At 34.3% G+C, this 16,007-nt stretch overlaps 1 protein-coding gene and 1 long non-coding RNA gene across 2 annotated transcripts; both read right to left on the bottom strand.

Moving 5' to 3' along the window:
* Window positions 1-570: 570 nt before the first annotated feature.
* On the bottom strand, window positions 571-1,120 carry LOC130623510 (uncharacterized). The gene is made up of 3 exons (XR_008981146.1): window positions 1,027-1,120; window positions 729-758; window positions 571-619 (listed from the first exon to the last, which is right to left on the bottom strand). It is a non-coding gene; the product is annotated as an uncharacterized LOC130623510 (long non-coding RNA).
* A 324-nt stretch (window positions 1,121-1,444) lies between these two features.
* On the bottom strand, window positions 1,445-5,932 carry LOC130623277 (uncharacterized). The gene is made up of 8 exons (XM_057438747.1): window positions 5,365-5,932; window positions 4,674-5,078; window positions 4,534-4,628; window positions 2,619-4,437; window positions 2,440-2,464; window positions 2,046-2,300; window positions 1,597-1,606; window positions 1,445-1,513 (listed from the first exon to the last, which is right to left on the bottom strand). Exons 1-8 carry the CDS (start codon window positions 5,930-5,932, stop codon window positions 1,445-1,447), a joined length of 3,246 nt encoding a protein of 1,081 aa, XP_057294730.1.
* Between the last annotated feature and the right edge of the window lie 10,075 nt (window positions 5,933-16,007).

Below are 16,007 nucleotides of genomic sequence, written 5' to 3'. Positions count from 1 at the left end.
AATAAATAAATTAATAAATAAATAATTATTATTATATTTCTTCTTTTTAACTATTATATAGATATAAATATATATATATATATATATATATATATATATACAAAAAACAAACAAACAAACAAAATAAAATATTATAATCGGAAAAATACATTTCCAAAACTGGTAACAGTATTAACAAATGAATTGTTGCTTGAATTGCTGGTATCAATAAAGGTAGATATTACCAGTTAATGGTAATGTATTTCCCCGATTTCACAGTGCCCAGAAAATGTAATATTCGTACTTTTTTTTGTGTGTCTTTTATTTGTTTTTTTAAAATATTTTTTTTTGATTTTTTTAAACGTTTTTTGGGGTACCCAATTGTACCCCTCATAGTCTTGGCCACCGTTTTTCTTCCAGCATTTAAAAGCACGTTTTGTTTTAGACCCAGGGTTACTTTTCCTGTAAACCAGGAAGTTTTTAAAAGTAAAATCAGATTCTAAAATGCGAGGAAAACAATTACTTTTATTAGTAATTGTAGTTATTAAATACACATCACTTTTTATAACATACTTACTGTCACCACTGGGTCCATCCTTCTCACTCTCCTCACTCTTCTGGTTATCTTTGTTAGCTAATACTAAAATGTATAAATATGTAAATATATTAAGAACCAAAAAATATATACATAACTTAAAAAACAAAGATAAAAACACGACATAGAAACGGTGTTAATAATAATTAATTACCGTTCTCTTGTATACTGTTTTCTTTAGGCTCTGGTAAAATTAAAGAGGATAAAAATTAATGCATACAGTATTACGCATTGCTTTATAAAAAAAAAAAATATTTTTAAGAAACATAAAATGTTAATATTGGCGCTGTTTATTCACGAAATTTTAGGGAAATAATAAATTGATACAAAAATTCTGTAAATTTTCACAAAAAAAACCTTAAAATTAAAAAGTTATCTACATTAAAACCAAAAAGTATGTTTTCTATAAGAATTACGTGTCACCCAAACAAAATGAGGTAAGAAGAAGATACCTTGAGAATTTAAAAGTAATCTTTCAATGTCCATCGTCTCATCTGAATCCATTATTATTATTAGTATTAGTAGTATTATTTATCTATGATACCTGTAAGTAGAAGTTAAGAATATAGAGTTTTTCATAATATACAAAAAGCAAAGCAATAGACATTTTGGTTAAAAATAAACATAAAGAATAAAACAAACTTAAATAGAAAAATATGAAGAAAAAATAGTAGCTAATAATGGGACCAACAAAGAACGCACTTCCGGTTACGTAGGAATTTTTGACAAAAAGGTTAATTCTTTTATTTTTATAGTGACATGTTTTGTATGAAACAGTGGAAACTTTTAGACTATTTTTTAGCTTGTAACTGACGGTTAAATCACTTTAACATACCACTGCCCTGACTTTTAGTTTGTGAATTATTTCTTTTAGTATAGAAATAATTCACGTAACGAAGCACACCACGGGAAGGCAAGCCATGGGACTTTGTGCTTCACCTAAAAAGAAAAAACGCAATATTAGAAAAGCATTAATAGATAATATGACAAAAAATTAAGGAAACTGAAGAAGAAATACTTACAATTACAAAACTGAAAAGTAAAAATATGAAAACTTGGTAAAACTCCTTTAAATCTATTTAGTTAAGGCAAAAAGTTGGAAGACATTTCTTACGTATCGAAAAAAAAAAACTATAAACTTCCAAGTAAAAAGTAAAACTATGAAATGAAAAAATATACCTTTCTTAAATTCAATAATGCCGGAAAAAATACATTAAGTATTATTAAAATATTTATAAAAAAAACTATAGATTTGGTCATATGTTGTCAACATTGTATCAGAAGAGTATAGGCTTCGTGTTTACAATGCATAAAAACGCCTAAAAATCACATTTTAAATCATTTAATAACTTAGACAAAATTAATGAAAAGAGAAAATTAGGTAGAATTGATGGATTTTAAATATATTGATAATAGAGGTGGAAATTGCAGGAGTATATATATTTTTTTTTGGCAGATAACGAAAATATACCAAATACCATTTCTTTCAAAAAAGTATATCGTAATTAAAGGAGCAACATATAGCCAAGTAAATGACACTTCAAAAGAATGTTTATACTGCATTGACATGTCATTGTAATTAAAAACCGCTAATACATCTGTTCTCATGTCCCTGTACAGTAGGACTGACAGACGCACATATAGTGTACAATAGCACGACAGACCTATAACGTCCACGTCAGCAAGGTTGTACATAACATGTGGACATATAGACGATAGAAGTGTGCTGAAAAATGTAATATATACATGCTCTGATCCAAATGATAAGAAAAATATTCTCAATTCAGAATTTGACGGTAAACAATGTTCTGAGTATAACATTTCCCATTAAAAAATCCTTGCTTTGATGAGGGAACAACACTTACTCTAACATCACCAAATGCTCTTGCTCTAGAAAAAGCAACATACAGCTGACCATGAGAAAAACATGGCCTGCGCAACAATATACCAACCTTTTCAAAAGTTTGACCTTGTGCCTTGTTTATTGTCATAGCATAAGAGAGCCTTAGTGGAAGCTGTCTACGACGCAAAACAAAAGGCATACCTGTATCCGAAGGTGCAAGTTGCAGCCTTGGAATAAGTACTCGATCACCAATAGCATTCCCAGTAAGTACTTCAGCATCGACACAGTTGTCGTGAAGACGTCTTACAATTAGGCGAGTGCCATTACATAAACCTTTATTTATGTTTATGTTTCTTAATAACATAACAATAGCACCAGATTTTAATTTAAGACAATGAGGAGGCATACCTGAGGGTGTGATACTATTTAAAAATTCCACCGGATATTGATTCCGTTCCTTCTCATCATCACAAACAACATCATCTGCACTGAAATAATTTTTTTCTTCGTCTGGCAATAACGCCAACACCTGGCCATTTATGGGAAGTGAATCATCATTTGTAGGTGTTAGTATTACAGATGATGCCATATTTTCTGGGTGAAAATCCCTAAACAAAATATCAACAATACATTGATTTTGTTGTAACACACAATTGGGTGGCACCTCAATTGCACCTTGGAATGGTGGTTGTTCCCAAACAGGTAAAACACCTTTCCCAAGTTGCAGAAGCCATGCAGCAAATTCTTGTTCTCCTGGCCTCGTTCTCATGTTGCGAGTTAATCTAAATTCTGTTACCAAATGCCATAGTGGAGAACGTTTTAAGCACATGTCAACAATCTCAGTTGGTTTTCCTTTTCTGACAACAGGCAATAACTGTGAAAAATCACCACCTAAAAGAACAACTTCACCTCCAAATGGAAGTTCGCTATTGCAAATGTCTTTAAGAAGACGATCTATTGCATGAAAAGCATGCTTAGGAATCATGGAAGATTCATCGAGTAAAAAGAGATTTTTTTGTCGTAGCTCTGCAGCATAAACAGACACTGGAGTTATGCTGCATGTACTGTTTTCTAAAATAGGAACTGGTAACCGAAACAGTTTATGTATGGTGGTACCCTTTTTCAAAAGAGTTGCTGCTATACCAGTAAATGCAGCAGTTCCAACTTGAAAACCTCTACCTAAAAGTTCAGAAATAAGGTAATTATAAGTAAAGGTTTTACCACTGCCAACAGCACCTAAATAAAACAATCGGTTATTTTGGACCGTATTGTTAGCAACATTTACAACCGCTTCTATAACTGCATCAGCAAGTGCTGTCTGTTCTTCAGTAAGTTGAGCCCTTAGTTGAGAAGCTCTTTCAGCCTCCATAGCTATGTCAATGTTTTTAGCTGGAGGTATTTCATCTAAACTTGGAAGATTAAAATCAGTAAGAGATTTACCAAATTGTCTCAGTACAGAATGAATATCTTGAAGCACCCTGTACTCAGCTTGATCCTCGTTCATTTGGTGAAGATAATCCTCACACATAGAACCCCTGTACCTTGTCCACAAAGTAAAAGGATCAGAAGGTTCACAGTGGATAAGTATTATTGCAAACAATTGTCTTAATTGCCGAGGCATCTGAAAGTTGACAGCCTCCTGCAAAGTATTGTTCCATTTGGTATCATCTTGCAGGAGTCCACGCAATAAACAGGTTTCACGAAATGTCTCAGCGACATTACCATCCACAGTTCTTAAATCTTCATAAGATGTTACACCACGCGTATGCAATAATAGCATACGTAAATAAAAAAGCTCACCTGCGCGAGGACTCACACTATACATTCTAGAGACAATTTTAAGGTTAAAGTTTCGTCTTGGTGTCCAAACTTTCCTGTTGTTATTGAAAACGAAATGAAGAGGAATGTCTGGATACAAATATTGGCGAGCATTGTGATTCTCTCCATTTAGCACAAACCAAGCTGTTAATTTAGTGGCCTGATTTGCAGCTCTGTTCACCGCTTCTTCACCCTGGTCTGGCTGAAAATAAACAATATAATTATTAGGCAAGTGCACTGGCAGTCTATGGACAACATGAGATTGCTGATGCATTTTAAATTCAAAAAGACGCCATACTGCTTCTGGCGCACTGACATACCTAGCGTCTAAAAACGTCTGTACCTCATTGTGATCAATACGTTCATTGATCTCAATGTTGGCACAATCATGACCTTAAATATATTTACAAAGGTATTTCACAGATTTAACAGACATGCAAGCCTCTAAGTTTATATGTGCATTGTATTTCTTGGAGAGCCATGGATTGTAGGGAACAACCCATCGATTATCTACATCAACATTATTGACATTGATATGTATTCCATTATTACGACGTCTATACAATGGATATCCATCAACGTCAGCAACAGTAGACACTAAAAATTTTTTTGGAAAGTTTTTTGTGCAAACACCATCCTCCATACACCTGGAATTAGGATTCAGATAGGCACATGGTCCATGAATCATACACGACCGAATAATTTCAAACAGCTCAGGTTGTTCCTGTTGATTAGGAATTTCGGCTGAAATAACACTGTCTATGTCATCTGCATCCCGGAGTTTATCATTGGGATCTAAATGAAGTAACAAATGACAATGAGGTAAACCCCTTTTTTGAAATTCTATAACATAAACATGTGATACAGTTTTACCTAAAACACCCCTTTCAGTAACATCTTTTAGGAGTTCATTTAGTTGCAATTTAAAAACTCGAGAAACTAAATCAGGTCAATCATGTGCATGTTGGCCTGCAAACAAATTTTCTGTAATCTCGCACCATTTTGGATTGCAGGTAAAAGTCAGAAAAAATCTGGTTTTCCAAATTTACCAATGACAGCCATAGCATCTTGATAGTTTTGAGCCATGGCACGTGGACTTCCTTGAAACTTGAAGGAAGAACAACAATACGTCCTGGTTGAAGACCTCGCTCTTCAGCTCGTGCATTCAAGTGGTCAGCTAAACCTTCATAACTGTCAACACGCAAGTTTGTTTGATTCGCACGTATGTAGTTTAAGTTGTTACCTTCAACTTTAACATAAGAATCGACACAATACTGTTGAAATAATTTCTTACCATAATGAATAGGGCTAAAATTTTCCCGAACAGCTACACGGTAACTATAATACTGCAACATTGTAGTAGTATTTCGAGTACGGGTTGCACGCTCTGCAACATGGGGTATCCCATAATACCAACCTGGTTCACCCCTTGGAAAAAATAGAGGATAAACCATTGGCTCTAAATTTGCAGATAATGTAGAAATATTTTGCAAATTGCCTCCACGTGGGTAGGTAATAATATCCCTGTTTCCAGGAGGAGCTCCATCTTGGCCTACAAAAATTGCGGCTACTTCGTCATGATGTGGCAAGTTGTATCGCCTTCGATCACTGCCAACTCTCATGCACATGCGTACTTCTGATGGGACACGGTTTTCAGCTGCTGCCTGAGCTATTTCATCAGCTTCCACTTCAGCCATCTATCTGTATGCAGCTGCAAAAGGGCTAACACTGTTCATTACATCTTAAACAGTTTGCATCACGTCTTCTCTACAGCCATTATTTTCAGGACGTGCCATTCTTTCATTGAGTGCTCTACCTGCTTCATAAATATAAAGTTGGTTAAAAACAGGAGTTTGGCCCTCAGGAGGGTGAAGATCCCCAACACGATGCCATATTTGACCGCAGATACGAAAGCATGGTGGTCCGCGGCCAGGAGGAGGCCGAAGATTTGCTCTAAATAAAGCAAACGAAACTGCAGTATTATACTTACGTATATTGGCTTGAAAGTTCCTTGCCTGACCAGTATCACTATTTGTTAACAGTTGCTTTAGCCGCTCAGGGTAAGGAGACAAATTATCAAGCGCGACTTTGCCGTTATGACCGCATTTGAAACACTCTTCATTTTCAAACTTAACAGCTTGACAATACTCACAATTTTTATCCATAGGACCTAAATAATAAACATTAGGCAAAACATGTTGACGTGCAACATTATAATATTGGGCACTTCTGCGAACACGAAGAGCAGCATGTCTTTGGACATCAACTTGCCTTCTATTTATAACCTGCTGAGCGGATTCTGCATTACGCCTAGCAGTTTGTCTAACAGTGTCATTATGCCGTCTAGTATTGGCCTGATCAGTCGATTCCAATCGACGTAAAGATGCGACACATTGCGCATGTTGCCTACGTCTAGCTAAAGCAACATCCTCATTATCAGATAAACGTGGCACTACATTTCTCTGTATTTCCTGTGGAAATTCAAAATTTTGGGATATATGTGATTGTTGCCTCAAAATAGCACCTACCAATCCTTGATTATTGTCACGTTGTTGCAATACAAACCTACCCAAATTATTAAACAGCCTAAAACCACGAACAGTATTACTGCTGTCATTAATTCCAGACTCATTAGACATTATATCCTAATTAAACTGAATAAAACAAATTAGGTACCACAGTTCCTAAAATGAGAAAAAATAAGATATAAATATATACATAGCTAGGGACTTAAGGTTGACCGTTCTATTTTAAAAATTGATACCACTATTTTAAATTTAAAAGAATCCTCTTATTTGTAAAACAACACTTTTGAAATGCTATCTATATATAATTACAAAATAAAGAATTTCTTACTCACAGTTTCAACTACTGCTATAGATTTTGATAAACTTTTTTCTCTCTTTTTTTATGTGGTATCTAGCTAAAACATAATAAAAAGAAAACAAGAAATCTTTTAACTTATAGCTAGTTATCTTTTATAATATAACTAATAACGGCTAGCTCGCAGGGTTCTCTGAATAAAAGTAGTAGTAGTAGTGCAGTAGCTGAAAGCTTAAACTCTCTCAATAAAGGCTATAAAAAAGGGATACTTCAGTTAAAGCAGTCTAGTAACAGGCAAATAGATAAGGATGTCGGTGAGTATTGATGTTTAGAAGCTATTTTCCGTATAATCTTTACTCCAAGGTATAACATAATTTGCTTGAACAACTACAAAATTAATTGTTCTCACATCTTTGTACAGCATTTTAAATAATTAAACACGCATGTTAGTTACGCACTTGAAGATACTGTAATTTATGCAAAATTTGTAAACAAATAGGCTAGCTTTGTTGTTGTCTTATATATATAAACAAAACGGAAAACATAAGAAATATTTCCCTTTTCTTTGCACGAAGTTTATTTAACGAACTACTTTGATTTATGCAGAAACTTCTTAATATGGTAAAAAGTAAGACTTAGGAATATACATCACTTGATAGCTATGCTCAGTAACCTATTAGCTGAATTGATTTTCTGCATTTTTTAAAAATACTTTCAGTAAGACTTTAGGAATATACATCACTTGATAGCTATGTTCAGTAGTAACCTATTAGCTGAATTGATTTTCTGCATTTTTTAAAAATACTTTCAGTAAGACTTTAGGAATATACATCACTTGATAGCTATGTTCAGTAGTAACCTATTAGCTGAATTGATTTTCTGCATTTTTTAAAAATACTTTCAACAGCTTTATATTTAAAAACAAAAACTTCACCTGTAAATTCCTCCTTCTCACTTAACATAAATTGTTTATGTGTTTTTTATCTTTATCTTTAAACGATACTAACTTTTCTTCGCTTTTTTAAGTTCGCCTTTTGTCGCGAGAACTTTAAAAACAATTTTCTGTTTGTTTGTTTTTACACCAAGGGAACTTTCTATTCGAATGCCGTCCCGTTCGAAAGTACGAATTTGAGCGAATTATATTGCTTATTTTCTATCACGTGGTTTGTGACGGTTGCGAGACAAATGTAAACAAAACAAAAAAACTCGGCAAACTCGCGCACTCGGTTGTTAAAAAACATCGTATTTGCAAAAGTCACAGACAGAAGCTCCGTATTATTATAAGAGATGTTATAAATGTCCTTAAATTTTCTTTTTTTTACTTAAGGGTCATGCTTTTCGCCACCGGTTTGACTTTCAGATGATGTTGCTCAAGCATAATTTTGGCTCGAGTGTTGTGTGGCCGGACTGATGCATAAATATCTATCAATTTGTTAAACTCTGGATGTATGTTCTTTCCTTGTTCACCATACATGCCAAGACAAATTTTGGTGTGATAGACTGGTTTGGAAAAGTGGTTCGTCGATAGTCCCTTAAATCTTTGATTGCAGCATCTAAAAAAGATCATTAAGTTCAGTTGATTGACGTTGTATACATAGACAGTAACAGTGCCAGTGTCAATCTTTTTTTGTTATAAACAGCTTTAAGAAAAAATCGTTTACCTGAACCCGTTAAAAAGTAAAAAGTCGTTTGTCGGTCCCCTACCCAATTCATATATCTTTTCATCACTAAATAAACCACACGAATTCATCAAGTTGTGGCACGGTGCATATTTGAGAAAAAGGTGTTTAAACTGTGTTGTTATTGAATGGCATATGTGTCAACGAAACCCATCTGGTAAACTTCTTTAGGTATAGCATTACAAAGTTGCAAGTTGTTATCTAACTAAAGTATAAGAAGCAGTAATAAATTTGTAAGCAGATGAAGTGATGCAAAGGCTAAGCGTTATATTAATCTGACCAACCTTCAACATTTTGTTGACATGATTGCCTACAAAGGACTTTCCACGATATGCTTGACGCTCCAATCCAAGTACTTTATATTTAGCACTTTATCCAGTAACACTACTAGAGACCCATCACTTTTATCAAGTTTACGTTTTTTGTTTAGATCATCAACATTATCATCAACATAATCATCAACATAATTGCCTTTTCTTTTAATTTTTTTTTTAAATGGACCAACCGGGGTTCAAAAACTTCATTCTGCCTCTTGATCAGGATCCAAGCATAAGTGAATTTCACCAATCCTCATGTTTCCCCATTCATAGGTGTTTTGTTTCAGTACAGTTGAAATCCATTAGCTTTCCGATTATCCCGGTAAAGGGGAGAATGGAGATGTTCTCCAGCTGCTTCTTATTCTTTTTATCTGCATTTCGATGTAGTTACTCCTATTCTCTTATTTAAATATTTGGATTTATTGCTTCGTAAGCCAAATTTATTTTGTTTTCGTAGTCGTCTGCGACATATTCAAGTTCTCGTATTCTGGACTGTGTAGTAACGTATGCATCAAAATAACTTTATCTAACTACCTGTTATTTACTGCCATAGCTGCTGCAATTTTCACATCCAAAAGATGACAACGATCTTCGAGCATATTGAAGAATTTAAGATACGACCCCAACGAAATATGTAAAGCTGGTAATGCAACCTAGAAGAAAAATATATGTTAACGTTCGAGGTTTTAACAATCCACAATGAAAAAATATTAGGATGAAAATGTATGTCAATGGGGAGGTTAGCGTAATGAACTCATTCACTACCATTACTTAGAGGGCTTAGTTAATAAAAAAAGACTCACTTGCTCTATGGGAACATTAAACATAACTTCATCGATAACATTGTTAAAGTGTTTCGCATCTTTTATAATTCCACAAGCAGCTTGGAATTTATTGTAATCAGATTTTAAAGTGAATAGAGTTCGTTTTTCATAATTTCCTTTTGACACCAATGATACTTGTATTTCTTTTTATGTTATGTTGCATAGCAGCACCGACGACCTTAATGAAAAGTCAATTTTAAAAGAAATTATCAATAAGTTATAATTTATTTGTATACATTCCTAAATGTATATACCTATAACATACTTATACCTCCAGTTTTGTGTTTGTAAATTATCAATTTCAGATTTAAATCTGTCGAGCCCCATCTTCAGATTGTTTACTTTGTAGTCCTTTGCTTCTTAAACACTGAACACAACCGTATTGCCTTTACTGTTTGGATTAAGTGTGTTACAGCATTGATAGGACATTTTAAACGATTTCCCACCATGGTCCCCACTAATCTTTATATGGATCTCATTATCAGGAGTTCTCAACAAATTGAGCATACCTTAATAAAATACAATTATATGGAATTTAATAACATTTCAATTTATTGTGCATTTGTGAGATTTGTAGTAGAGAAATCCAAGTAACGAATCAATATAGAAAGTGTTGCGGAGAGGTTGCCAAGGTAAAGGCATTAAGCACAGCAAGTAAAGGGCACGGAAAGGCAGGCAAAGAAACAGGAGGAGGAACAAGGAAACAGGAAGAGGAATCACCCAGGCAGGGGTTGGCAAGGCACGGCATGGCATGGCAGGCACAGGCAAGGGCATAGTAGGAAAGCAACAGAAAAGGCATAGGAAGGGTAGCAATGGCAAGGAACAGCAAGGCAGGGGCAGTCACCTTACTAGAAACTCTCCGCCTCATAACTCAAACATTAGGTATACTCAATATAAGGTATTAAATTTATATTAGGTCATTACACAGTGAATCATCTTAGCAGAATTATGTGGCAATAAAATACAACCTGGGTTGTTGTAGGTGCAAGATAATTATATTTTTCTTAGCCTTGTCCAGGATTCGAACCTGGATCCCTCGTTTGCAAGAGTGTCATAGCCAGGGCGTAATAATTATGTAATTTTGTAAAATACATAAACTTAAATGTTTACACTTGTGTTTAATTAATTAAATTTTTAAAAATATTGATCATTATCCATCTTTCGTTTTAAAGGATTGTATATCTCAGGCTTAATCCCAAAATTTGAGAAATGTTTATTGAACAAACAAACATGTAAAGAAACGACTATTATCAAAACAAACTAAATTAAACGCGAATTAAATTAACGGTCATAAAATTAACGCGGTTCAATAAATTTGTTTAAAAATTAACGGGGTTGAGCAAGGTTGTTTTCAAAAATGCATATAATTAAGGCGAATTTGAGAATATGCGACATCACACGAAGCAAAAATTACTTCAACAGTCCAATCCACGATTGGAAACAAGGTAAAAGTATTCGTTGTTTAGAAAGACAATGTTAAAATTTTTGGAAGAAGAAGTGCTTTTAGTTAATTCTCCACTTGGATCAGAGTATGAAAGTGGTACAAAAGCTATTAAAAAAAGATTGCTGAAATCAAAGAACACCTTTGAGCTATCGTCCAGTGAGGAGAAAATAGTAGAAAGTATGTAATTTTAAGTTTTTTAGTATTCTATATATTGTAAAAAAGTCACCAATTAACAGTATTTTAATTAACCAGTCATAATATTAACGGTCTTTAAATTACCACTACATATAATTAACGGTCATTAAATTAACACGAATTTTGGACAACCGCGTTAATTTCATGATTCGGTAATTTCTTTATGGAATAAGGTAGACCAAGTGAGTATATAATTACGCACATTATATGCAGAATCTTGGAACAAAAACTCAAGAACCAAAGATAGTTTATATATACAATACCAACGAAACCCTCTGTTCAATATTTTATTCGGTTAGCTAGCATATCTAGTTAATTAGCTAGGTACTGGCTCTTAATGGGGCTTAATGACAAGTCTACAATTTTATGCTAGCTAAATAAATTGTTTCATAATAGCTTAGTTCAGAATTTTGTAACCTAATGTTAAGCTTGCTAACTGATTATATAGCTATAAAGTGCGTTAAATATTAAAACCGCATGCTGTTGTGCAAAAGAAAAATTTTATAAGAAGAAAAGTCTGGGGATGGGTTGAGAGGAATAAATTAAAAACAGCAAGTTTAAGTATTTTTGTATTATTATATTTTTTTCACCAGCGATACCCTCCTCTTTCTCTTCCACTGTTCCTCTTTAGCTTCATCCGCTCCCGCACATCGTCCTCCTCCTTGAAGGTGCGGGAGCCACCAGTCGCCTTCCAGGACTTGTAGTTTTGGGAGCTTATAAAAGCTCCCAAAGCTTTACTTAGGGAACAAAAGTCCCGGAGGGCGTCCCAGAATAAAACCTTTTTCTCAGCTGATAATTCCTGAAAACACGAGAAATTGCGCTACATTCTAAACTTCCAAAAACATGCAAAGTTGATCGACTTCATCATTCATTAAATGACTGTTACTGTTTTACCACATTCTACACGTCAAAGCAATTATTTCTAGTGTATAACTTACTTTCACCTTGTCTTCCAATTTTCCCACTGTTACCTTGAGTACTTTCAATTCGCTGTTTTAATTCCTACATAAAGATTCCTCTCAAGTTAATTTAATACTGTACTTTAATATGCTAATTCTCGTATGCTAATCTAACCAAGTATTATATTATCTCATTTGGCCGCTAAAAGTAGTACTGGTAGTATATATGTATATATTTGCTGTTACAATTACTATTTTATCTATTACGTATAATGAGATGACAATGAGTTCGTATACATGAATACAATCTATGGCAGTCAGGAGACCAACCAAATAGAAACAGCTAGTCTATGTAACATCGCCGTTATATGGCAAAAACTTTATCAAGTGCTGTAATTATATAACATAGAAACATACGACACAAAGGTGTCTCAAACCTTCCTCAGTATTAAATTTTAATACAAAAAGCTTTATATGAAAGCAAAATGTTGCATCAAAGAAATGCAATTTTAGTATTGAAAAGTTAAAAAGCAAACTATAAAAATACTTACATTGACAATTTCATTTTCCATAATTATTATTACATTGTATGTCACTAAATATAGATTTGAAACTAATATTAACCGTTTAGGTAAATTTCTAATACAACACCTTTTAATGGGAGTTAAAAGCACTAAAAGAAAAAAGAATGTTTGCAAACATTTCATGCAAAGAGAGTTTTATTGCCCTGGCTGTTGGTTGAAGAGCGTGGACACATTTCTACTCTACTTCAAAACAACATGTATTTATTGAATTTTAATATCCCAAGTAAAAATCTCATATGTCTACAAGCTGGGACTAAGCAGGTCATACCTAAAGTAAAGGACAGACTTATGTTATTAACATTTTGTGTAAAAAAGAGCTATCCATTTTGGTGAAGTAATCGTTTACTTGATGTTGCGTAACTTACAGTAACTGAGGTGTGATGGCTCGTAGGTTGATTGTCGTAATTCGTTATAGTAAGGTGATTGGGCTGTGATGATACGGATGAGACTGAATGTTGAATTTATTTGCAATCGCAATAAACATGATGCTGTAATGTTAAAGCACTTTGTTTAGGTTGCATTTGGTTCATTCGGTCAAGCGCCTCCTCCTTCGCACACTCCATATGTTGATTGCGATAAGTCAAAATGACAATGTAATTGTGGTGTGATGATCGGTAAGGTACAAACGGTATGTTGATTGCAATAACTTGAAGCGATATAGTAATTGTGGTATGATGATCGGTAGGATCAGACGATTTGTTGATTGCGGTAAGTCGAAACAGTATGGTAATTGTAGTATGATGATTGATTGGGTACGGACGAAATAGATATGCAAATGGTTATCTATGGTTAATGTAACTATCACAGACCTTTGTTAGACTGTTTTATGACCCTCCACCTACAACAACACCATTACTAATCAGCATATTGCTGTAATGTTAATGCACCTTGGTCAGGTTGCATTTTCACCTTGTTCAGATTGGAATGGTTTTTAATGTCCAAGATTGCGATTATATGCAAAATAGGTGAATTTAGGTTGTAATATTATACATGTGCAATCTACAGATGGTGAAGAAATGCATCTTCAATACCATCATCACAAAACTCGTTAAGTTCTTTTAACAAGTGAATATACTTTTCCATAGTGATATTGAATTTTTTGACGGTTTCATTCGATAATGCTTTCAGCTGTATCTCTTCCTCTTGTCTGGATTTCATATGGGGATGTGTATTAATGTACAAGACTCGTTCTTGAGTAATTGGTTCAACAAGTGTCCAATTTCGTTCTTTTTCGCATTTTCGGAATGCAGTGTAAGCTGTTTTTTTTCATCTGAATAGATTGTTGTAGCTTGATACGTATGTGGATGGCAGTTTTACCATCTCCAATTGACATACCCTGACTTTTGGCAATTGTTATTGTATATCCAGCCATCAATGGTAGACCATTTCTGCTACAACAATCAGACTCACGTCGACCTTCAACAGCAGTAATTGGTATCCAAGCTGAATGTTCTGGAATCCATAGTGGGCCTTTATAGTTTGGGAAATTGACAACAACAGCTATTTGAAATTCAGGCAGTGACATATTTGGTGAATACAGGATTGCAGTTACTTTTCCCTTGGCACCATTATTAAGACCGAGGCCTGTAAGACCTTTTTGGTTCTTGGTGAGTATTACAGTTGCACCAACTACCATTAAAGATCTCAGCGGTACTTGACCCACTAGTTTATCGGTCAAAGAGTGATGTTTACCACGGCCTCTTGATGGAATAGCAGCAACTGGCACACCAAGGCTGGTTAGGGTTAGGGTTACCGTACGGGTCCCTAACCCTAACAGCCTGTGAAGTAAGTCTTTTTCGACTTCTGCTCCTTTCAGTTGGCATCAACATTGTAGGGGAATTTTTATCGGCTGTACACTTTCCATTATACTATTTCTTGCAGCTATAAACGTTATTATTGAATATGTTTTTGTAAGGCTAAGTGTTGGGCGCCCTTAACACGTGTAAAGCTACAGCCAGGTTCACAAATCTCAGCGAAAAGATTGTTACCTGCTTTAGTTTTCATTTGATCCGTTAGGGACTATTTTAAAATTTATCTGTTTAAGCATAGTTTTGTTATAATAGGTTTTATGTACTTTATGTAAACTTATCTGACTCAGTTTAATTTGCCTAATTGTTATGTTTTTTGTCCTTGTGCATTGCTTATTATTGCTGTTTTACGACTTTACGACTCCTGTTTTACGGTCAATGTATTTTTTTAAGAAAATCCTTTAAAAGAGAGAAGTTTTTGATATCATGCAGCATCGTCAGAGGATTACAACCTCAATAATTAACAACCAGTCGTCATCAGACAATTTGTATCACAACAACTGTTTTGTTACTGGTTTGTCACAATTTTGTGAACTATTCTCAACCGCATGTCGTCAGACTTTTCCATCTATGTATATAATACAAAAAACACTCTAATGTCCGTTCCGGGTAAGCCCATCTTTTAAAGCAAAGAATAGAATAATTGTCCTGTTAATGCAACAACAGGGCAAATAGTACTGCCGCAGATTCCTCACATCTTTCCATGCCAGTGTGATAAATATGGCAACACAATTTACGTTTACTCAATTCTTCAAGTATTTAACAATGGCCCTCTAAAACCTTCGAGGATGATTGGACCATTGGATAACCTCGATGGTTTGTTTGTTGTCGCCACTAGTAAAATCTCCAGTATGTCCCTGCTACAAAATGTGCCTTCGACAATTGACCCCTAAAACACTTTACATTCTTTGTAAAACAACATACACTTTGCAGATAGGTTGCTAGTTATGAACTGGTCGGTTCTTACACCTTAGTGGACGACATTCTCATTGTAACACTGACCAAAACAACATCTTTCTATTCATCTTTCAGAACTCAAAAAGAGTCAGTTCTGACTTTGCTAAGTTTTATGTTAATATCAGAATCTTTTAAACTCGATCCCCACTGTGGTTTAAGTGTGTTTTAAGTATGTTTTAAATAAGATTTTCAGAATAAAATCTTTTTAAACCACAGATAAAATAAAACCTTAGATCAAAAAA

Source organism: Hydractinia symbiolongicarpus, chromosome 13 (assembly GCF_029227915.1).
Source record: "Hydractinia symbiolongicarpus strain clone_291-10 chromosome 13, HSymV2.1, whole genome shotgun sequence".
Classification (NCBI taxonomy): Eukaryota; Metazoa; Cnidaria; class Hydrozoa; order Anthoathecata; family Hydractiniidae; genus Hydractinia; species Hydractinia symbiolongicarpus.
This window is presented reverse-complemented; position numbering and strand designations above follow the sequence as displayed.